The 23,882-nt window shown below is 41.4% G+C and overlaps 1 protein-coding gene across 6 annotated transcripts in view; it reads left to right on the top strand.

Annotated features, from left to right (window-relative positions):
* The window catches only part of RBM33 (RNA binding motif protein 33), a 152,089-nt gene that overhangs the window by 95,919 nt on the left and 32,288 nt on the right, over nucleotides 1-23,882 (top strand). For 4 of the 6 annotated variants that reach the window (XM_034759993.1, XM_034759995.1, XM_034759991.1 and 1 more), the window contains 2 exons: nucleotides 1,081-1,722; nucleotides 19,958-20,164. In XM_034759993.1, coding sequence (XP_034615884.1) covers nucleotides 1,081-1,722; nucleotides 19,958-20,164 — 849 coding nt within the window. Of the gene's footprint in view, nucleotides 1-1,080; nucleotides 1,723-7,452; nucleotides 7,924-19,957; nucleotides 20,165-23,882 lie in introns of those variants that run through there. The other 2 variants (XM_034759996.1, XM_034759992.1) reach the window with 2 other exon arrangements.

Consider the following 23,882-nt stretch of genomic DNA (forward strand, 5'->3'; position numbering starts at 1 on the left):
ACAGAAACAGTTTCTCCTCCCTTGGTGTTCACACCTCAACTGCTAGCGGAGCACCTCACCCTCCCTGATTGAACTAACCTCGTTATCTCCATACTGATTTATACCTGCCTCTGGAAATTTCCATTACTTGCATCTGAAGAAGTGAGGTTCTTACCCACGAAAGCTTATGCTCCCAATACTTCTGTTAGTCTCAAAGGTGCCACAGGACCCTCTGTTGCTTTTTACAGATTCAGACTAACACGGCTACCCCTCTGATACTTGATTTCTTTAACTGTTCTCTGTTTCTTATAGCTTCCTATAAGGACACTTTCTGCCAAAGTTGCAGGACCTTTAGAAAGGTTATTTGACAGAGTATAATACTTTCAGAAAGGCTTAGGGATGGAATATTAAAGGCATTCTCTATATACCATTAATATTCCAACACTGCATGTGGCAACATTTTGATTCTGAGGAGAGTGCATGAGTTCAAGGTCAGAGAGATTGACTTGTGCTGTTCATTATAACCAATTATTGTGTGACAAATGAGTTTGAGATCAGGCTGAAAATTCTGTAAGAAAAATCAATAGTTCTAATCAGGGCCTTTCAGGTCATTTACCACCCTACCTTTTGTTAGTTTGTCAGAAAAGAGAAAGATAAAACCTGTGTGACAGTGGATTGCCTCTGTATTGTTACTTTCCATTTGAAACATATTTTGATATCTTGAATTATATTAATAGTTTAATTGGTTTCAGAAACTTCTACAAGAGTTCCGATTTATAAGACTTCATTTTTAGTATTTTGATAAGATTTCCAAACTAGCAATATAGTGGGCCCTCTTCTCTCTCTCCCCCTCCCCGCTCCCCACAGGATGTAGTATATTTAATTCCTAAAACAGATTCAAGCTGCTTGTCTCTAATGAATAGCAAATCTTACTGGAAGATATGTCACTAATAGTTTTAGCACAATGTCGGGGTAATTTCAAAATCTCTTTTCAGAGTTATGCCATTATGACAACTTGTAAAATAATAACTTCATGTTAGCTTTGACTAAACTGGACATATTTCACTATTTCAGTAAATGCCTTTCCTTTCCTTTTTGTAGTTTCCCGATGAAGATGAAGAAACCAGATTATACCGTTTGAAGATAGAAGAACAGAAACGCCTAAGAGAAGAAATTCTGAAACAGAAGGAGCTGAGACGGCAGCAGCAGGCAGGTGCTAGAAAGAGAGAGTTACTTGAAAGACTTGCACAACAGCAGCAACAGCCTCCTACTCAACAATCTTTCACACAGCAGGAAGAGGAATCATCAGAGTTTCCCACCAATGGAAACCCGTTTATAGTCCATCCTGGTGCACAGGCCAGGCAAAATGTGAAAAATAGACTTCTTGTTAAAAAGCAAGACATGGTGGTTGCAAATATTCAGCCCAGACCCACAGATTTCATGCAAGATGGGGCTAATGTGCATTTTCAAGGACAGCAAGTGAAAACAGTGAAGCCTTTGAGACAGACTAGAACAGTACCACAAAGTCAGCTTCAGCCATCGCCAAAAGTATTACAAACAAAACCTGCTGCAACTACAGCATCGTTCACCCCAGGACAGACTGCTAGGGTGGCATCGATACAAGGAAGGCCTCAGGAACTGAAACCTGGTGTGAAAAGGACTGTCATGCAACGGGCAAACAGTGGTAGTGGAGATGGGCCCCATGTCGGCACCAAAGTGAGGGTGATTAAGTTGTCAGGAGGGGTAAGTTTCCAAGGCTCATCTATTTTTGTGTTGTTTTGTCATGGTCTGTTTTTGTGCGTTCTATTCAGTGCAATCCTAAAATAGGAAAAGAACCTGTTTTGAAAAGACAACAGCAAATTCAACAGAACTAATAATCCATATTTCAGAAGATGATTTTCAGAGCTATAGATGAGTTATTTTTAAAAATCTTGTAGGAACAGAGGTTTGCTGTAATATATTGCACTGGAGTGGGGTTACCATTAAGTTTACATCACTGTTTCCTGAATAATATCTACTCATTTTGGGTGCTTGTAACTTGAACCTAAAAATTCTTCACCTGTGAATCTTTGCATAGAGCAGCAGTTCTCAAACTTTAGCAACCCGATGACGCCCATTTTGATTTAAAAATTTTTGCAGACCCCTAAATCCCCCGCTCAGTCATAGAATATCAGGGCTGGAAGGGACCTCAGGAGGTCATCTAGTCCAACCCCCTGCTCAAAGCAGGATCAATCCCTAACTAAATCCCTAAATGGCCCCCTCAAGGATTGAACTCACAATCCTGGGTTTAGCAGACCAATGTTCAAACCACTGAGCTATCCCTCCCCCCAAGTCCTACTCCCTCTCCTCCCCACTCCAGCCCTTCCCCCCAAGGCCCCATCCCTGCTCCACCTTTGCCCCTCCTCTTCCCTGCCTCTTTCTGCCCCGTCCCCCGAGCGCACCCCGTCCCCGCCCATCCCCCTCCTTCCCTGCGCCTCCTGAACTCCACTGAACAGCTGTTCCACGGCGTGCAGGAGGCACTGGGAGGGAGGTGGAGGAGTTAATCAGCCGGGTCAGCAGCCCCAGACATGATTTGCAGACCCCCTGGAATACCCTCGCGGACCCTTTAAGTTTAAGAAACCCTGGCATAGAGCATTTTGGTCCAGAAATGTTTTGATGTATGGGAGAAAATAATTTGTGTGGCTATTTCTACGTTTGAGGGGTTACCCAAAAAAAAAAAAAAACCTATGCCCTGTCCATCGTGCAGTTGAAACCATACTAGCAGCCAGTCATGTTTAAGCATGGCTGGAGCTAGCATAGTTGCCTGAACAGTGTGGGCAACCCTTTTTCCTTTGAGAACCACATTGAAAAACAGAATTTGGGAGAGTGGGAGAGGAAATTTTGTACTAGGGACTAGATTGAAAATGCCACCATTTCACTTGCGTCTAAATCAGATTTACTTATCTTCTGACAAAGGGGTCTACATTGGCCCCTGAGCACTGGCGGTGGTCCTAGTAGCATTATATATTCACTGCGTTTTTCTGTATTCATCCAGCAAGTATCTGTATCTGTGGTTTTCAACCTTTTTCATTTACGGACCCCTAAAAATTTTGAATGGAGGTGCAGCAAACCCCTTTGGAAATCTTAGACATAATCTGCAGACCTCCAGATGTCCATGGATCACAGATAAAAAACCACTGATCTATATTAAATTTGATTTTCTATTATTGGAAAAAATGGGAGTGCAGAATAAGATGAGAATTCAGAGGGTCTAACTACAGGATTTTCCCAGAGAGCTCTGGCCTCTGCTTTGCCTTGGGCAAAAATATTTAAATGTAAAAATCTTTCTGTGCTGTGGTACCTTTTAGGAGAGCGGCAATCTGAAAGAAATCTATACGCTAATTGAGGAAACCACTAGAACTGCACTGAGCAACAAGCAGGTGGACATACTGAGTGTGTTAGCAGAGGTTGAACAGGACCTCAGTTAGAGAAGTTGTTTCTCACTCTTCTCTCAAAATCCGATTTTGTTAAATAATAGAATTTAGCAAATAAGTAGCCCAAAATGTAGTCTTAGGTGTTCAGATACCTTGGTAATGAGCACAGTATACATGTGCAAAGGGAGACAGATATCACTCTTGGTGTTTTTAAAAGGGAAGAGGAAATTAAAATGCTAGAGAGTCTTAAGTATTAAAGGTGTGATTACTTTTCATAAGGATTTTATTACATTACAAATAATTTCAAAATGTTTCAAATTGTATAATTACACGGTGACTGTAAAGGTCCTCTTAACATCTTTTTTAAAGAAATATATTAGCATAATGGAAAGAATATGACTAATGAGGATCTGGTTAGAGTGAAGGATGACTTTCTTCAGATGTTGATAGTAACTTTAGTCCAGTAGAAGGAGTAAATACACCTTTACCTCGATAGAACGCTAATTCAGATATAACGCGATAAAGCAGTGCTCTGGGAGGGCGGGGCTGCGCACTCTGGTGGATCAAAGCAAGTTCGCTATAACGCGGTAAGATGTTTTTGGCTCCCAAGGACTGCATTATATCGAGGTAGAGGTGTACCAGAAGTTGTAGGTAATCTGTTCTGTTGGACTAAATAAAAATATAATCATGCTTTCAGGAATCCGATTGGCCTGTAAGTAGTGTGACTGGCTTATTTTATTCTTGGTAATTCAACAAAAGCAATCGGGGCCCCAACTTTTCTTTTTATCTGGTAAAACAAAACATCAAGCTGCAACCCCAGCCACCAGTGCATAGAGGTCTCTAGGGTAAATGATTCAGTGCCCAATGTTGCAAGTGTCATGTTTTTTTTTTCTCTTAATGTTCTCTTTTTCCAGCAAACCATAAGTGACTTATTTTTTTACCGATTATACACTAAGATTGCCTGCCATCAGATTTAGCCACATTAAATACATGTCATTCCTGCTGCATTGTATGCTATGTAGACTTGCTCTTGTCCCCTGAAAATTCAGTTCATATCTGCAGGATCATCAGCATAGAACAGGCTGTCTATGCATGGTATGTAGTTGCTTTTCCTTGCCACCATGGAATATTTGTTTTCTTTCAAACTATAGAAAAACGAAAGCGAGTGTTACCATTAGCTTTTTAACTCTGATCAAGATGGTTAATTAATTTTTTAATAGTGTGTCAGAAAGCTGAATCTATATTACTTTGTTCCATGTGCCACACAGAGAAAAAGGAAAATCTCAGCAACAGGGGGGCAATCTGGCCTATTTTGATGCTCAGTATATTAAAAAAATTAACAAGTTTATGAGAGGCCTGCAGACTGTAAGGATCTCAGATCCTGTTTATAACTCTATTTTTTAGTACTGCAGTATACAGCATTTATTGCCAGACCTTTGAGACGCCCAGGTACTGTTTTTTTTTTTTTAAAGAACATTTACTCCCTAATCTTTCTTCCTCAGTCTAAAATAGGTTTGCCTGACTTCCCTGCTGGCAGCCACCAGAATATGCTTTGGCTCCTTTTATCTGTAAGCAGTGACTTGATTCTGCAGTGTAGTAGCCTCTCTGCTGCTGTCAAAACTACAGATCATTTATACCCATTTCCCTTTCTCTTTAATTTTTTGTGCAGATGAAGTCTTTAATGCCCATGGAATGGTGAGATTGATACTGGTTAGCCACTGTGCAGGCCACTCTCCCCAGCTGTGCCAGTGTATTTCAGTACACACTTGAAAAGTCCTCTCTTTCAGCAGACTGGCAATAGTACTGAATAATGTAAAGTAAACAGTTATCTAACAGGGAATGGACTGAGATCATGCTCATACCACCTTTTATCTAAACCGGTTTCACTTTGCACAGGAGCTGTTGGCAAAAACTGTCCGCTCATTAGACTGCTCACTGATACCGTGGTGGGTAGAACAGTTATCAAAGTGGCATTCTATGCTAATGATGGGTTTTATTTAATCTCAAAGCAGCTGGGCCAAATTTGATTTCCCTTGTTACGAAAGTTGTCAGTTTTCTTGGTTCAAAATTAGTTTCAGAGAACAGTGGCTCCAGGTGTTGAGTAAGAGCACACCCCAGTGTGAGTCTTTATTTTGTGTGCAGCAAGCCCTTTACGAAAATAGGTGTTAGGGTACCAGCTAGAGTATCTGACTCCAGGTATGCAATATCCCCAGATCGCTGAATAAAATAAGATGGCCTGTCAAAGTGGCGATGACTGCACTTCGCACTCCTGGAACGAAAAGTCTTTTTAAAGAAGAAATTGCAATATTTACCAATTACGTATCTTTAAAAAAAGATACTTGCTGTCCAGTGTGTCTGACACAGTAGATCAAGGGTGGGCAAACTTTTTGGCCTGAGGGCCACATTTGGATGGAGAAATTGCATGCAGGGCCATGAATGTAGGGCTGGGGCAAGGGGTTGGGGTGCAGGAGGGAGTGCAGGTTGTCGGAGGAAGTGTAGTGTGCAGGAAGGGGCTCAGGACAAGGGTTGGGGTGCAGGAAGGGGCTCAGGGCAGGGAGTTGGGGTGCAGGAAGGGTGTGGCAGGGGGTTGGGGGCTCAGGGTAGGAGTTGGGGGTGGAGGAGGGGGTGCAGAGTGCGGGAGGGGGCTCGGCAGGGGCTTGGTGTGCGGCAGGGGGCTTTGCAGGAGTGGTGCGGGGTGTGACGGGGCTCAGGGCAGGGGGTTGGGGTACAGGAGGGGTTGCAGAGTGCGGGAGAGGGCTCGGCAGGGGGTTGTGGTGAAGGAGGGTTGCGTCCAGGAGGCTTGGCAGGGGATTGGAGTGTGGGGTGTGATGGGGCTCAGGGCAGGGGGTTGGGGTGCAGGAGGGGTGCAGCGGGGGCTCAGGGCAAGGCATTGGGGGTTCAGGGAAGGGGTTGGGGATGTAGAGATGTGCGGCAGAGGGTTCAAGGCAGGAGGTTAGGGGGCTCAGGGCAGGGGGTTGGGGTGTGGGGTGCAGAAGGGGTTCGGGGTGTGGGGCCCCACACCGCTTGCCTTGAGCAGCTCTGGGGTGGCAGTGGGGCTAAGGCAGGCTCCCTGCCTTCCCTGGCCCCACGCCACTCCCGGAAGTGGCCAGCATATCCGGCAGTGGCTCCCGGGGGTGGGGTGGGGTGGGGTAGGCGGCTCCGCTGTGCGCTGCCCTTCGTGTATGTCACACTGCAATGTATTGCGTGCCCTATCAGGGACCAGTGGTGTGATGCAAGGGGTTAATGCTAGGATTTATCCTTATTTATTCCATGTCACAGCTATCATTTTTACCAGAATCCTAGTTCCTCAAACATTTTAAGGCCAACCCTTCCTTTCATGTCTCTAGATGAGCAAGGAAGAATGCCTATGTGAGTGGCTTTCTATTTTGATTATTCCCTTTCAGTCTTGGTAGTCCAAATATGGTTGGCAAGTTTAGTCAGTTTGATCTTTAGAACTTGAAGAGACAGTGGGATTAAGTGTTCAGCGGATATATTTGATATCAGGGCTTTGCTTTTTTGCAGAGCTACAACACCTCTGTTGGCATAGCTTATCTAGCTTCTGTCTTATTTTGTTGCATATCTTCAGGACATCACTTCACTGCGTCTTGGATACGCAAGATCAGCGTATTATTTATTATCATGCTGTCTATGAGAAAAAGTCTTAGATTTGTCTAGCTCAATCAGAGGCCTGATCTCAATACTAGATAAAGAACACAATAGGATTCAGACAGGATAAGATCTTGAAATGGTAGTTGTTGGGAGGAAATACAGTAATAAATGGATATTTGTAGGCAGGCATAGTGGATACTTCAAAAAATATCTAGTGCAGTTGAAATCTGTAAAACCAATATCATAGAGCAGGAATGATCCTGGTCATGAGGGAGCAGGTTTGTACCCAGTGTTAGCCATACATGTCTTAAGTGTTAAAAGGTTATACAAACTCGGCATGTTAGACATGTCCATTGGTTGGTCTGAAGTTCTTTTGGCATTGCATGATGTTTTAAAATCATTGTTGTACCACTCAGTCATCTTATATTATTATTGGGTGATCTCTCCCTAGCCAAAGACTGGTCTTCCTTGCTCAAAGTGATATGTCTCAGCCTCTGTGGCCCGAAAATGCTGAATCTTATGCTGGACCAAGAATACACCACTCTTTGTCTGTGTGGGCCTTTTGTATAAGTGCACCAGTGGGCCTTTTGTATAAGTACCTATGTTCTGTTTGGATTAAAAGTGAAGTCTTAGATTTTCATGAGTTACGGCAACTACTGCCCGACACTGCATCTGAAAAGCTTGACGGAAATAGCTGACAAACTATTTTGGTTGGAAATTCAGTCTGTAAGGATATATTAGTTGTATAAAAAAGATTGAAGAGGGGAGTTAAAGGACAGCTAGCTTTGCTTTATTTAGGATAGCGGTCAAGGAGGGAGGTAGTTGAACACTGAATTCTAAAAAATGGGAAAAAATGTTCTTGGTTTAGACAATCCTGTTGGATGATGTAAATATATCTACTAAGATTTGCTTGATGATTGTATTTGTTGTTTTGCTTGTATGTTTATTGTTCATTACAGCCAATAAAAATTGTTTAAATAATTTAAATTTCTATAGCGCCTTTCGTCCAAAGACATCAGAAGAGCTTATACAAACGTTAATTAAAATCTCCAACACTTATGTGGCAAGAAGTATATAGGGAGCTTTCAACCCATATCTGAAATGCAGCTCTGAGGTGTGGAACGTCAGAATGTTAGCAGAGTACAGTAACATTATTTTCACAGTGGGAGGATGGCATCAGCATCAGTACTCATCCCCCACCATCTGGTAAGGTCAGTGTCCATGTCTTATTAGGTGCACAGGCAAAAACTTAATGTAGGCTAGCATTTTAAATTGCGTCTTAATGCCTCTTTTTCACACTTACAACTCAGACAGCACAAAAAGTGTGACACCCAAGAAGCTGCACTAATCTAAACATCAAGGAGATTAAAACTCAGTCAAAGGTGATGGATGGACAGACTTCCAGTATCTTTAAAATTTCAGTCTAGCAATATTTCGCAAATTATAATGTTCCCTACTGATAAACTCACTGAAATTCTTGCTCTGTAAAAGTACAGTCTAAAGGCACAGGTTGGTGCAAAATATTAAAAACTATATAGGTGCCATTGGGGCATAGATTGATATGGTTCACTGAGGTGGAATAAGTCATGATTTTCAGAATTTTTTTAGAGGGGGGGTAAGGATATTGCATGTTAGTAGATACACCTCTTATTGGGATGGTACGAAAGGAGTCATGAATTTACACATGGGCAAAGGAGCAGTTAATGGGAGGGCAGTTCAGGCATAAAGGTAGGTGAGGTCAAGAGCAAGAGAAGAACTAGATGGCACTTTAAGAAAGGCTAGCAATCAAATCCTGACTAAAAGGAATCCATGTTTAACTGATTAAATTAGAATCTAATTTCACTGCAAATAACTTAGAGTATATGCAAAATAAAATGCTTCCTCTTATCAACCTGAGAACAGGCTGAGGCTCCCGGTAGCTTTCACCTTTTCCTCCCCAGACCTTTAAAATTTAGTCAAAATTTAAATATACAATTGTAAGACTAGGCTTTCCATTGAATACTGTAAAAGCAGATTCCATCATTCCCTTAAAATTGTAATAGAAAGTCTTCTGCAGTTTAATTTTGGAATTTTATACTGTAAAACAGTCTCTCGTGGTGGGCCTGATGTACATTATTGCAACATCAAGCAGTAGTTGGATTTCATAAGAGGAAATGGTAGAGAACGACCATGACCGTGTAAGTAAAAATATGTCGCTAATAGAAATCTTATTTGAAAGTGAAAATTGGTCAACGTGGGATCATTGGAGTGGGAAAGGATGCAAATTTGTCCCATTTAAATTTAGTGACTCCAAGAGCAGTGAAATGCTTTAATATAAAATGTTCAAAGTTTAAGAAATTAGAGGAGCTAGCCACTAATACAGGTATGCCTCATGTCGAGAAGACACTCAAACGCAAATGGAGAACTAATTAACTGAATACCATCAGTGCCATGGAAAACCTAATGCTAGAAGCTTGGGGCAGGACATTACAAGAGTTGAACGAACAGATTTGTGTAGCCATAGCAGTGTGGTAGCACTGGGTTCCTGTTCTGGATTGGTAAAGAAATTGTTAGTCTGCAGGGATTTGTTCATCTAAGCAACTCTAATGCAGCAAGATCCATGTGGCTGAAGAGGACTACATTAATGCAAACTAGGGAAAATTTTATTTCAAGTGCACAGCATCACCGTGGGGGAATTACAGTGCAGCACTTTAGTGCACATTGCTATTCATACCACTCATTGTCCAAACTATGGAGCAGTGTATATCAAGCTCAAAATGACTTTACCATGAGGTGAGACCATTATCTGAGTCTCTTTCAGAAAGACAACTCTCAAATTTACAAGCATTGACTTTTCTTCCAAGGTTCTAGGTGGTCCTACTTATGGATGAATACCACAATCTGTTGAAGAGCCAACCAGAGTTATTGGTTGTGGGTATAAAGTGGGGTGCACTTTCCTCCAGGAAAGTGGGGGGCACAGTCAACAGTTTCTAGAAATGAGCATCCTGTAAGTTTTACTGTTCTTTATTTAAAAGGAAAAAGTGTGAGGTGAGAATCCAACACCAATTTCATGGCATAAGTACATCAACAGTCAGAGGTACTTGCTGTTGACATGTAATATATCAGTGACTCACCAGCTTTTAATGTAGGCAAAAAGAAACCTTCAACTAAGCCAGGAATTTTAAGTTACAGGAAACTTGAACTAGAAAAATTAGGAATGAACTTGCCGACCTGGAAACTCCAGTCAGTTCAGAACATAGCAGCTTGTTTGCTCGGCAGCACAGTCCAACAAAAGCACATCATCCCAGTAATCTCTCTTCACTGGCTTTCCGTTGAATGCTGGTTCAAGTTTAAGATTTTGGTTTTCACGTTGAAAGTGCTACATTAGGATAGCCTCAAATATCAGTGGGACTCTTTCACTCTGTAAAGTAATGACCACAGTGACATTACCACTAGTGTACTGTCAAGATTGCAAGGAGGAGGCAGAGTTGTTTTTCCTAGCAGAAGAGATCAGAATGACACATCTGGGCATGTTCAGAACCTATTCTGACCTATCCACTCATGATAAGCACACCAAAATCATGTTTTGAAACAAAACAAGCATCTTGCAGAATGGGGAAAGTGAAAGGTTAATCTTGTTGTGCTTAGTTTAATGGCGTAAGAACATAACAGCCATACTGGGCCAGACCAATGGGCCATCTAGCCCAGTATCCTGTCTCTGACAGTGGCTGGTGTCAGATGCTTCAGAGGGAATGCACAGAACCGGACAATTATGAGTGATCCATCCCCTGTTGTCTAGTCCCAGCTTCTGGCAGTTGGAGGTTTAGGGATACTCAGAGAATAGTCCTTGACTATCTTTCATCCATAGGGTTGTGTCCTTGATCTATCCTCCATGAATTTATCTAATTCTCTTTTTGAACTTTGTTATAATTTTGGCCTTCACAGCAGCCCTTGGCAATGAGTTCCACAGGTTGACTGTTCACCGTGGGAAGAAGTACTTCCTTTTGTTTTGTTTTAAACCTGCTGAATATTAATTTTGGTGCTCACATATCTCAATGATGGGTGTGCTTTAAGAATCAACTCACTTAGAGGGAGAAAGAACTGATTATAGAGGTTTTCCAATAGAAATGCCTGACATGGAGATTTTCTTTGAAAGACGTACTGCACGACTGGAGAAACAAAATAGTGACCAACTTCTATGGTCTTGGTAGTCCCTAGCATTTTGAATGGATGTTCTACTCCCAAAACAGGAATTTTCCTTGACAAATCCCTTGTCTCCATCCAAAAAGGTGTCCCAGTTGCAGATATGCATACTACACACCATTTATTCTATGAAATATGAATTATGGGGCTTTCTTTACCTCTGCTAAAATGCCCAGTGTACTTGCTCTGAAGTGATCTTTTTCTGTTGCTTAAAACAGTGCATTGTTTTTGGTGGAAGGAGGTAGATATTTTAAAATAGAGACACACTAACTCAGTGAAGGCTATGTACATAGCAAGTTTCAAACTTAGTGGATTTTACTGTATCTTTGCAGTTATATTTACATTTTATTGGTGAATTTCCCATACAGCACGCAATAACTCAGAGGTTGATGTGGGCTGTAGTCCACGAAAGCTTATGCTCTAATAAATTTGTTAGTCTCTAAGGTGCCACAAGTACTCCTGTTCTTCTTTTTTCAGAGGTTGAGTCTACCCTAGTAAAGTAAGTAGCGATAATTCACCATTTGTGCAGTTACTTCAGTCATAGTAATGGCTAAAGCTGTAGCGTAGATAAGACTTGTGCTCTTTTACTGCTGTTGTCTAACCCTGTCTATGCTACAGCCTGTGCAGTTATGAACAACATACACTTTCAGGCAGAGGCCAAGCAAGGAAATTTTCAGCCCACTTTTGAAGGAGGCATGCAGGGTATTCAGTACATCATTGCTCACTGAATGCCCGTCTGTAGTTTGACTGAAACATGTTTCCTTTTTACCGAGCTGGAAAGGGAATGTGGTTATGCTGGGAATAGAAATAGTCAGTATTTTTCTGCCCACATTGTTTTGTATGGTATTTATCTCTTTGTGTATATTTGTTCTGAGTAAGCTTGCTTCATGATCAAAGTTTCAGGAATCAAAAGGGGAAAAATATACATTTCCTCAAACATCCGCTTTAATGCTCTGATAAGACTTAGAAAAGGTCGGTTCCTTCAATATAAATGGAGACTGCTTGACTGGTCACCCAGTTATTTGATTTCAGTCATACTTAATCTAACCTTGTGTCTGCCAGGCATATACTTTTTTGTGTGTGTGAGAGTAAATAGTTGGAACTTAGATAATTAATTTCTGTCTTAGATTGCTCATCAGTACTGAATTTCTCTTTTAAATAGAGATGGCTATGATCCAATATGGGTGGGGAGGGAGCGAAGTGGGAATTGTATTCAATCAATGTATTGTTGCTGTTCTTTCATTTAAAAAGTAATGACCAGCATCAGACATGTCCCAGTCAGGGAGAACACTGAACTTGAGTCTGAAGCCTGTGGTGGTTCTGCCACTGACTTGTGTGATATTTGGTAATTATGCCTTATGCCTTAGTTCCCCAATCTTTAGAATGGGAAAAATATTTGCCATCTTTGTACAGTACTTTCAGTATCTATAGATTAAAAAGTGCTACATAAGAGTTTCTTTTTGTCTGACACCTATTCTGCTAATACTGTTGATAAATGTCCTGAACTATTGATTAGCTGTTTTCCTTACATTTTAGTGTAGATATCAGTGGCTTGGCTTTGTTTTTACAGTGTTTATTATCTGCTGTGTGGACTTCAGTCATTTTAACTATAACCCATTGTAGTATCAGTTTAAAATCTATTTACACAGAGACCTATATACTGTAGATATATGATCAAATATAGTGACTATCTTCTGCCATTGAAGGAGGATGACTTTAGTGATCTAATAGGTATTTTCTCTCTTAACTGCTGTGATCTATAAAGTGACTTTTTTCTGGAAATACTGACTTTTAAACTGCATGTGGAGTATTTATCCCCCCCCCCCCCCCCAAGGAAAATCAATTACAAAGACCATTTGGGGCTTTGAGGTTTTCAGGGTAAGATTTAAGACTTCATCTTTTGCCACATGCTCTGTTTGAATTCTGGTGTATGCTAAACAAATAGGCCCACAGAATGAGGTGAGCATATTAGAACCTCTTTTGTTGTTGTTGCCTCTGTGTTTTTATGCATGTGATACTTAAAGTAAATAAACTTAGGTTGATTTGTGAAGTGCTTTTGCAGCATGCACATCCATTTACTGTTGGGTGATTTTTGAATTAGCTTTTTAAAGATTACATGGATAGACACAGCATTGTAGTAGTTAATAGAAACCTGTGCAGTGAGGTCTATGGGCTGCAAGATCAGTAACAGTGCCGGTGACAGTGAAGTATGGCCTTATCGAAAGGAGAATGCATAAGAGGCTGCCCTGGGACACTACACCACTGTCCTTCTGTGTATCCTGACAATGTTATCTGTCCTCTCAGTACGGAGTATCAAATGTCTGTCATGAGTATAGAAATTAATTTAATGTCACCTGAAGACATGCAATTAATCTTTTAGAGGTTTTCATAATACCTTTACAGAAAGAGTTGCCAGTTTGGCGGATTTGGATTTTGGGGTTTAGCAGAAGATAAGGAAAATTAATTTTTCATCAGGGTTAATACAAGCTAGCAGGGCCACAAAGGCTGAGAAAAATGGTTGGGGAATTTGTCAAGTGTTGTCACTCTAGAATAATGCTGCTTAACGTCTGATAGGTGTAATCAAGAGTTGAGATTTCTATAGAGAGGGATTAATCAATTTGCTCACTACAGAATGCAAGTTGGTGATATCGCTCCTTCATGGGGTTTAAGAATGAAAATAAGATTTGATCTGTCAAATTGCAAGAAGCGCTGACAGTATCAATGGGCATTTTTATCAGTACATTTTTAAAGCATTTGTTATAAATAAATTTGTCCTGCTAATGTTGGTGGCAAACAAACTTCATCTGTATTGTAAAACTGTCATAACATCCCTGATAGAGTACAATGCCTTAGCTTACTAAATTCAGGCGCCCCTCTTAAAAAAAAAAAAAAAACTCCCTTTATGAACTCATTTTTATATTGAATTAAGATAGGATGACTTTTAAATTTCTGAAGATGCAAAGAATTGATAAAATAAACAACTGAAATATTATATAGCAACCATTTTGAAATATGGTCATAATCTGTATCTGACAAATCTGTTTTAAAATCACTGGCATGCATGAATGAAACGATTTCTGTTCATTACAATGTTTTAGAATACTTTGCAAATATGTTCTCTAGCATTCGAAGTGTGAAAAACATATTCATAATATAGACCAAATCCACTTGCTCATTCCTTTTGAGTTTTCATTTTTAAATTATATTCAGTATTTAGAACTAGTAGGTTTTTTATGTCAGGTGACTTTTAAGAGCAGATTTTCTTTGGCAAATAACCAGTTTCCCTTATGTTCCAAAGACTTCCAGGTGAACAGATAGAACTCTTGCTACACATAGCAGCTTTTGTCATGACTGCCGTTTAAACCCAGTTTTTCAGGGCTTTGACCAGAAATGTTCACGCCTGACTGTAAATTAGCAATTGGGGAACAAGCCTTGGGTAAAACTTGATAATTCAAATTGCGAAGGGGAAAAATGGTTTGTGCTTTAGAGTTTAAGGCACAGCCAATATCTCAAGAAAATATTTTTTCATCATTGGTCTTTAGACGAAGGGTGAAATTTTCCCCTGGGCAGAAGCCATTCACCACTTAAATCATCCCAATTAAGTCCTCAGTATAGGGTTTAAGTGGATTTGTAGTATAGGATTTAAGTGGATTTGTGGTCGATAGCCATGTGTTGGCTGTGTGGTTGGGGTAAATTTCACCTGAAGAGTCAAAACTTTGTGCATCAAATTGTCTGATAGAGTAAATGAATGATAGATGTCTCTTTTTGTAAGATCTGGTATTAAAATACATATCCTAAAAATCAAGTGTTTTTATGAACTTTTTAAAATCAAAATAGATTTTGAGGACAAAAGTTAAAATGATGGGTGGGCCTGCTAGCCCCTTTCTTTTACCCTGGGTGTTAAAAACTTTTAATAAATTAAAAATAGGCTGGTGAAAAGGGTTAAAAAACCAGAAAATTTGTAAGAAGTTGTCAAATTTTTATTTTGGCTTCCAAGAAAAATCAGCAAGAATTAAGAGACTTAACAGTTATACTAGGATATACTAGAGACACTTGCATCTCAGGCGTATCCTTCTACAAGCGGTGGGCCTGATTCTTCAACAGCTCAACCACCTGCTCTGGCCTAGGTATCACAGAATCTAGCATCAAGTAGAATTCAACACCACCACCCTCTTCTATCTACCATTCTACCATAAACCAGAGAACCTTTCCCGATTTTAATATGCAGATTAGAAGCTCCACTACTGTATGTATTGTTTGCCCTTGGGATCCCACCTTAATGTTTCCCTGGAAGGAGAATTGGGAGCCAGCATGTGTATTATTTTTTACATTTTCCTTTGTAGGTAGTATGCAAAAAATTGTTGAAGTTGATGCTGTATCCCCATCAGGGATAACTGATCTGTTAGTTATTTTTGTAGCATGAAGTCCAAATGTTCTGACTCTGAAGTATGTGTAGTTAGTGTATCACAATGAGTCTCAAACTTTTTTACTGGCGACCCCTTTCACATCGCAAGCTTCTGAGTGTGACCCCCCGGATAAGTTAAACACACTGTTTAATATATTTATCACCATTATAAATGGTGGAGGCAAGCAGAGTTTGGGGTGGAGCTTGACAGCTCGCGACCCCCCCATGTAATGACCTTGCGACTCCCTGAGGAGTCCCGACCCCCAGTTTGAGAACCCCTTATATATCAGCATTACTGGCTTAGTTTTTCAGATTTAGCACTTGTGGAAACTGACATTGATTGTGTCGAATGTAAGGAATTGGACTTAAAAGCATGATGTGGATAATTATTTTAATATTTGAACTGTGATATAAACATATTGACACATACACTTGGTTCATTTTCACCTTGAGCTACCTTTTTTGGCTTGGATAATGTGTCTTTGATCAGCTATGTCTGTAATAGGGTTACCATATTTAAAAAATAAAAAAGAGGACACTCCACGGAGCCCTGGCCCTGCCCCTTTCCCACTCCCGGCCCCGCCCCAACTCCGCCCCTTCCCCAAAGTCCCCGTCCTAACTCTCCCTCCTCCCTCCCAGTCACGCGAAAAGGGCTGCCCTAGCGCTACCAGCTTCACGGTTTGCCGGGCAGCCTCCAGACCCTGCGCCCCCGGCCGGTGCTTCCTCAGCACAGCTGGAGCCCGGGAGAGGAAGCGCCCAGCCGGTGGCGCAGGGTCTGGAGGCTGCCCAGCAAACCGTGAAGCCGGTAGCGCTCGGGCTGCGGGCAGCCCCCGGAGCCTGGGAGGGGAAGTTCCCGGCCGGGGGTGCAGGATCCAGAGGCATGGGGGCTGCCCGAAGCCAGTAGCACTCGGGCAGCTCGGCTCTTAAGCAGAGCCGAAGAGTCAGGGGAGGAGCACAGCCGCGGAAGTGCCCGGCCGGCGGTATTTTTCCCGGACATGTTCGGCTTTTTGGCAGTTCCCACCAGACGGGGGTTTGATTACCAAAAAGCCGGACATGTCCGGGACAAACCGGACGTATGGTAACCCTAGTCTGTAACAAACTGAAATGAATAGTACTAAGACAAATTCATTTTACAAGCCTTTGCTTGCTTGCTCCTGGGCAAGTGCTGACTTGGCAGCAATATTTGCTCTTGAACTCCCCAGAGAAAGACAGTGATACCATCTTAAGTTAAAATCTTGAATCTTTATGCAAAGAAAAAAGAAAGAACTTGTTGCTGGCTTGCAATGAACTGGGGGTGGCGCTGTTGGCCCTTTAGCTTCCAAATAGTTTTAATGCAGACACAAGTCTCTTTCAAGAGCTGCTGCTGTAGATCCCTCTCATCACATGCATGGTACTCCTGCACTGTGAGTTCCAAGCCATCTAGAAAAGCAATAACCATTTGGGCTTGCATAAGGGACCCGTGGAAATCCTAAATGTTTAGAACAAGACTATAAAAATAGATTTTGAATCCAGCCTGCCTTCTTTCTCCTTTGCCAGGGTCAGTTGAGGGTATCACTTCTTTCTTTTGCTTTCACGGGTATTTGAGTTAGTGAACCTTCTTCGTTTCTTTTTATAACTTTTCATTTTTCTCTAAATAGTTTAAGCTTAGTAAAATTTTGAGATAATTCCCCATTGTTTGGGCTTTAACGATTAAAATTCTGCAAGATTGTGAAGCAGTGTTACTGCATTAGGATGACTCCATGCCATTAAAGATTTTGTATTGCTTTTATTCATCTTTCAGTCTGGTCAGTTTCATTGTGTGATATGTGGGCCCAGTAGTTAAGCATTGGTCTTTCCTGGGTCTTTTAAACAGGCCTATTTGAAGAGTTGTATGTTGTCTCATTCTAAAATATCCATGATGCATCAGCATGCCAGATACTGCCTCTTGTATCTCTGGATTCCTCACACTGAGGTAGTGTTTTCTATATATAGGGTTCATTTCTTGGACTTGTAAGAAAAGAGAGCATTGTTTAAGTCTCTCCTCCTCCCCCCCGACCCCTCAGCAGGCACTTAACCATCAGATCAGGCTTTGTCAGTCCTGATTCTTGCATCTGAAGCCATTTTAGGATCCTAGTTCCTCACTCCTGTGTTCATGCAGACGTCATAATTTTCTAGCTGCCATAATGTTTAATTCAAAATCTTTAAGATATCCAACATATTTTGGTTTTTTTGCTTTAAAAAATTGTCAGCTTTGATAATCCGAAATATTTGCTTCAATTTTTTGCCGGTGTCAGAGTGCATTTGTCAGGCATTTCAGCAAACATACAAGAGGAGTTTGAAAAGAGAACCTGCCTGATCTTGAATGTTTTTCTGGTATAAAACCAGTAAGAAGAGTGAGCAAGTTACGGGTTTCAGTTAATTATTTTCCTTTAGAGTATCCCTTGAGATGAAATTCTCAATCATGATTTTATCAAAAAGTTACTGCCTTTCAGACTATATAGACCTGTTGTTCTTCCCAAAACCTTGTATGTTGTCTGTCCTGATCAGTACGAAGTTGGCATGTTAGGATGAAACCCTTCTGTTAATTCCCCAAGTTATTCATAGATTTTGGTGACAAGTCAAAAAGAGGGAGGAAAGGGAACTGAGAGAACAAATGCTTTCAATATGGATTAGATTTTGTATTCACTCACATTCTAGTTTAAAGACTCAGTGCATTCCACAAAATTGGACAATTTATGACAATTAACATGTTTGTTTCACAGAAATTTGTGAAGCCAGTTTGTGTATGTGTATATATTTGTGCGTCATGACACCCTAGTTGGTACTTCATTGCAGTGATTGTTTTGGGTGAGTTAGGCAGTTCTCTTTTAATCATCTGGCTTCCTCCAGGGGTTGGGCGCTAATCTCCCAGATTCGGAATCTACAAAAGTAATTCCGAACAGAGAGAGACTGTTTTCCAGTAACCACTGTTCAAGTTTTGATACCTCTGCTCATCCACCCTCTCCGTCCTCTTTCCCCTCTTCTTTGAGACCTTCTGTAGATTCTTTGAATTAGTGAAAGAAACTGAGTAGTTGATGCTGCGGGGCCCTTCTGTTACCTTGGTCTTCTAGAATATTCTGTTCAGTGAGTGGGTGCTCATGCAGCCATGACAGGCACTAGGTGCCACCGGGCTCCTTGTTGTTTTTGTGCATTTCTCAGTGGTTCTGAGTTAGCAGTTCTGTGGGAATGAGTGTTCTGAGTGTGGGTCTGCAGAGGCAATATAAACTCAAGCAGAGTTACTGGTGAGTAGCCTTTTCTCTACTATTCTGTAACAGATATTGAGTGTTTTGACGGGAGTCCCCTTAAGCTGTTAATGTGCTGCATAGCATTGCAAGCTAGAGCCTCCATTTGAAATACTTTATAGTTGTGACTTCTCAGGTTCCCATAGGAGACTAATTATATTGCCTCTTGCTGTATGTAATCTTCAAAAAACTGTGTATGGTGACTGTAAACTTGGCCGTATCTGATCTGGGAAAGGTGGACATGTATCCATGTGAGAGAATCACCGGTTCCTTGGTGGAAGTAGCCGAGCCGCTGCACACCTCTACTCTTTTCTTCCAGGCTCCTCTCTTCTACCTCTCCTCTCATCCCAAGCATGAATTGCAGAGACAGCTCATTTTGGGAAGACTGTAGTACTTCCATATATGACTTCAGAGGCTGGGACAGGGACATGGTTTGTCACCTCTGTTTTTATTTTTTTTTTTTTTTTTTAAGGGAGAAAACATAAAAACACTTGGCGGAGAAAACTACTCTAATATTGGTCATCGTTAGGGTGAGGAGACTACTTAGAAGCTTATTTTAGCTATAAATAAGCAGCATAAAGGTGCACTTAATAAAAATCACCAACCTTTAGTCTTAAAAGGTTTGCTTGGTTTGAAAGATGCGTAAAGGTTCAGACTGGTTCCTGCTTCTTTGAGACTGCTTTGCCGCCCTTCTCTAATCTAGAATATATGTCCCTTAAAAAAATATAGTCAGCGGAATGTAATCGTATAGCCTGAAAAGCTGGAATTGTAGAGAAGAATGAATAGGTGGGTCCCTGGATAAATAATAGGACATTTTCATTGTCTACTGAAAGGAAACAATTGAAAAACACAGTGAATTTAATATCATACCAGATGTAGTATTTTGTACTTCCTGCATTATGGATTGTGTAACTAAGTATAGTTCCTAGCTGAAGTGTGTACCGTACACCCTTATCTTGCGGACACTAGTTTGTTTTTAGTATGCAAGTATGTGTTCTTCTAATTCTCTGTGCGCTAACAAAGTTCTTCTCCACAGCAGGTCTCACAGGAAGTGAATGTTTGCATTGAGTAGATAGGTACTGAACAGCATGTTCTGGTTTTGATTTCAGCAGGAGGGGGAGAACGTTGGCTTTGTGCAGCCAGAGGGCCAGCCCCAACGCCTCCAACAACCTCCAGAACTGAGACAGCAGCCAGTGCGGAAGGTCACTTTGACAAAGGGACCACTCCAGCAGCAGCAACAGCAGCAGCAGGCTCAGATACATTCAACAGTTCCACAAGGAGTCAAAAACATCCAAGGGATTCATCCAGCTAAAAAGGTGATTTTTATATGCATTGTTGCTGCTAGGATCTGTATTATCTGCTGAATGTGTTGCCATATTAATGTTAGCATTGTTTAAGAAATAACCAGAATCCTTACCAGCATTGAAGAAATTTAAACTGTATCTGCCCAGGTAAAGTTATTAATGGAAGGCTGGATGACTCGGGAAATTGATAAGGGGATATAAAGCTTTTAACCTACAGGATACTTGTTTGAATCCAGCCCAGGCTGGTAATGCCTGAAAGTTGTTCCGATCTCATTGTGGTTCTGGGGCCTGCGTAAATTCTGTTAGGTGATATCAGTCCAGTATTCCAGTGGAGGAATATCCACTACTCGAAAATCATTATCACAACTGACAGTGCTTTTTGGCATTATGAGTAGAGCTGTCAAAGATTGAATGAATACTCTCTCCTTCTAGAAGCGTTCCCAAGTTAGGCTACTTAGGGCTTGTCTACACTACTGTGTGGGGTCGATCTAAGATATGCAACTTCAGCTACGTGAATAGCGTAGCTGACGTCGACATGCTTAGATCTACTTACCAGTGTCTTCTGCGGTAAGTCGACAGTTGACGCTCTCCTGTCGACTCCGCTTGCGCCCCTCGTTCTGGTGGAGTACCAAAGTCGATGGGAGAGTGCTCAGTGGTCGCTTTATCGCAAAATTGACCCCCGCTGGATTAATCGCTGCCCGCCGATCCGGCGGGTAGTTTAGACAAACCTTTATTCTATGTATATGTCTGGTGGACAAAGGATTAGCACTGTCAGGATGGTATTTTCCACTAGGATTATAGATAAAAATTAAGTATTTATAACTGTTTTCTCTATTTAAAATTATTAAGCATGTTGTTGTTTGTTTTAATATGGAGATATACCTATCTCATAGAACTGGAAAGGACCTTGAAAGGTCATCAAGTCCAGTCCCCTGCCTTCACAGCAGAACCAAGTACCATCCCTGACAGATTTTTTTCCCCCAGATCCCTAGATGGCCCCCTCGATGATTGATCTCTCAACCTTGGGTTTAGCAGGCCAATGTTCAAACCACTGAGCTATCTTACTGCCTGGGTAAAACTAAGTAGGGTAAACCTCTATTTGTAAAAGTCCTACTCAAAACCTACTTAAATCCTGGAACACTAATAAAGTATGAGATAGTGGCTGTAATTTTTCTGAAGTACCTCTGGCATCTTATTGCTTTCTGGTTCATGTGTTAGACTATATTAGGTGGTACTGCTATACCATATAACCCTTTGTCAAAACATTCTCCCTTCAGCACAGAATAAGTATTTGGACCTCCACTAACATAAACATTTGTAAATGGAGAATACTGGGACAAGGAACCTTTATGGGGCGGTCAGTAAAATAGTACTTTTGTGAGGTATAGATTTCTTGGTGGACAAGGCAGCCTCCTTATTTTTCTTTCATGCTATGACTTTTCTATTTTGGACTCAAACAAGGAACATCCCTCTAGTACTGAATATTCTATAGTTGATTCAGGTTTGTGTAATTTTTTGGGGGTGGGGGGAGGGCTTAAAAAAGTCAGCTATTGGTACACTTCTGTTATACCTCTTGTATAACAATGGCAGTGTGGAGTAGGCCATTAAAATTGACCTCCAAAGCAAACACAAAAATTCGGTTCAGCGCACATTTGCTGAATTCCTCACTAACAAGGCTCTCAGAGGCACTCAGCACATAAATAAGTTTTAACCATTTTTAAATTAATCCCTATTTGTGTGATCTCCTTGGTACTGTCATCTTTACTGAAGAAATCCCATAAGTCAATGGTTCTCAAATTGTGGGTCGGGACCCCAAAGTGGGTCGCCACCCTGTTTTAATGGGGTCACCAGGGCTGGCATTAGACTTCCTGGGGCCCGGGCCTGAAGCCAAAGTCTGAGCCCCACTGCCCAGGGCTGAAGCCCAAGCCCAAGGATTCAGCCTGGGCAGTGAGACTCAGACTTGGGCTTCAGCTCTGGGCAGCTGGGCTCAGAATACAGCCCCCCACCCGGGGCTGAAGCCCTCAAGATTCAGATTCAGCCCCCACCCCATGATGGTGGGACTCGGACTTCAGCTTTGCCACCCTCCCATACCCCCGCTCGGGGTGACAGGGCTCAGGCTTTGGCTTTGCTGCCCCACCTGGGGTGGTGAGGTTCAGGCTTCAGTCCCCCTTCCCAAGGTCATGTAATAATTTTTGTTCTCAGAAGGGGGTCACGGTGCAATGAAGTTTGAGAAACACTGCCATAATACCCGAGTCACAGGTGTAGTAATAATAATAATAATAATAATACATGATATCACAGGTACCAGAAATTTCTTTGCAGTCTATGATATTTGTAAGATCACTGACTGATGCATTCTCTGTTGTGAACCTGAAATTGCCAAGAGAATTTGAGGGAAAATATATTTTATTTTTTAAATTAGTTGAATTACTTCTGTGCTTGTCCCCTACCTTCTGGGGAATGATGACATTCACCACATGAAACTAAGTTAAAGCAAAACAAATGTGTACTTGCAGTTCACCTAAGTTGAGCCAAACATTGCATTGCCTACTGTTCTGGAGCCTTCTGCCTTTGCTTCAGGGCATTTCCTGTTCTTTAGGGAGAATTATATTGAATATCCTTGAGTTCTTGTGAATTTCAGAAGGAGCAACATTTGGAAGACATTTCTCCTGAGAATAGGAATTTTTTCATAGAATCAGAACTGGAAGGGACCTCGAGAGGTCATCTGGTCCAGTCCCCTGCACTCAAGGCAGGACTATGTATTATCTAGACCATCCCTGACAGGTGTTTGTCCAACCTGTTCTTAAAAATCCCCAATGATGAAGATTCCACAACCTCCCTAGGCAATTTATTCCAATGCTTAACCACTCTGACAGTTAGGAAGTTTTTCCTAATGTCCACCCTAAACTGCCCTTAGTGCAATTTAAGCCCATTGCTTTTTGTCCTATCTTCAGAGGTTAAGAACAACAAATTTTCTTCCTCTTCCTTGTAACAACCTTTTATGTTCTTGAAGACTGTTTTGTCCCCTCTCAGTCTTCTCTTCTCCAGTCTAAACAAACCCAATTTTTTCAATCTTCCCTCATAGGTCATGTTTTCTAGACCTTTAATCATTTTTGTTGCTCTTCTCTGGACTTTCTCCAATTTGTCCACATCTTTCCTGAAATGTGGCGCCCAGAACTGGACACAATACTCCAGTTAAGGCCTAATGAGTGTGGAGTAGAGCGGAAGAATTACTTCTCGTGTCTTGCTTACAATACTCCTGCTAATACATCCCAGAATGATGTTTGCTTTTTTTGCATCAGCGTTACACTGTTGACTCATACACCTCTACCCCGATATAACGCTGTCTTCGGAAGCCAAAAAATCTTACCGCGTTATAGGTCAAACCGCATTATATTGAACTTGCTTTGATGCACTAGAGTGCGCAGCCCCGCCCTGCCCCCCACCACCACCCTCCGGAGCGCTGCTTTACCGTGTTATATCCGAGGTGTATTTAGCTTCCTCAAAAGCTCTTAGTCTTCTGATGTTAATTATATTTGCCAGAGACAGCTGAAGAATCAAGCTCAAGAACTGGTGTAATGCTGCTAGACATTACCTTCTGTGCTGTTTCATCTTTTCCTGCCAGCCAGGGTTAATATTAGGATATTTAATTTTAGTAGTTATATGTTTCTGACAGTGACTCAAGACCACATGAACTGTGCATCAAATTAGACATGAATTCTACAGCAAG

This window comes from Trachemys scripta, chromosome 2 (genome assembly GCF_013100865.1).
Source record: "Trachemys scripta elegans isolate TJP31775 chromosome 2, CAS_Tse_1.0, whole genome shotgun sequence".
Lineage (NCBI taxonomy): Eukaryota > Metazoa > Chordata > Testudines > Emydidae > Trachemys > Trachemys scripta.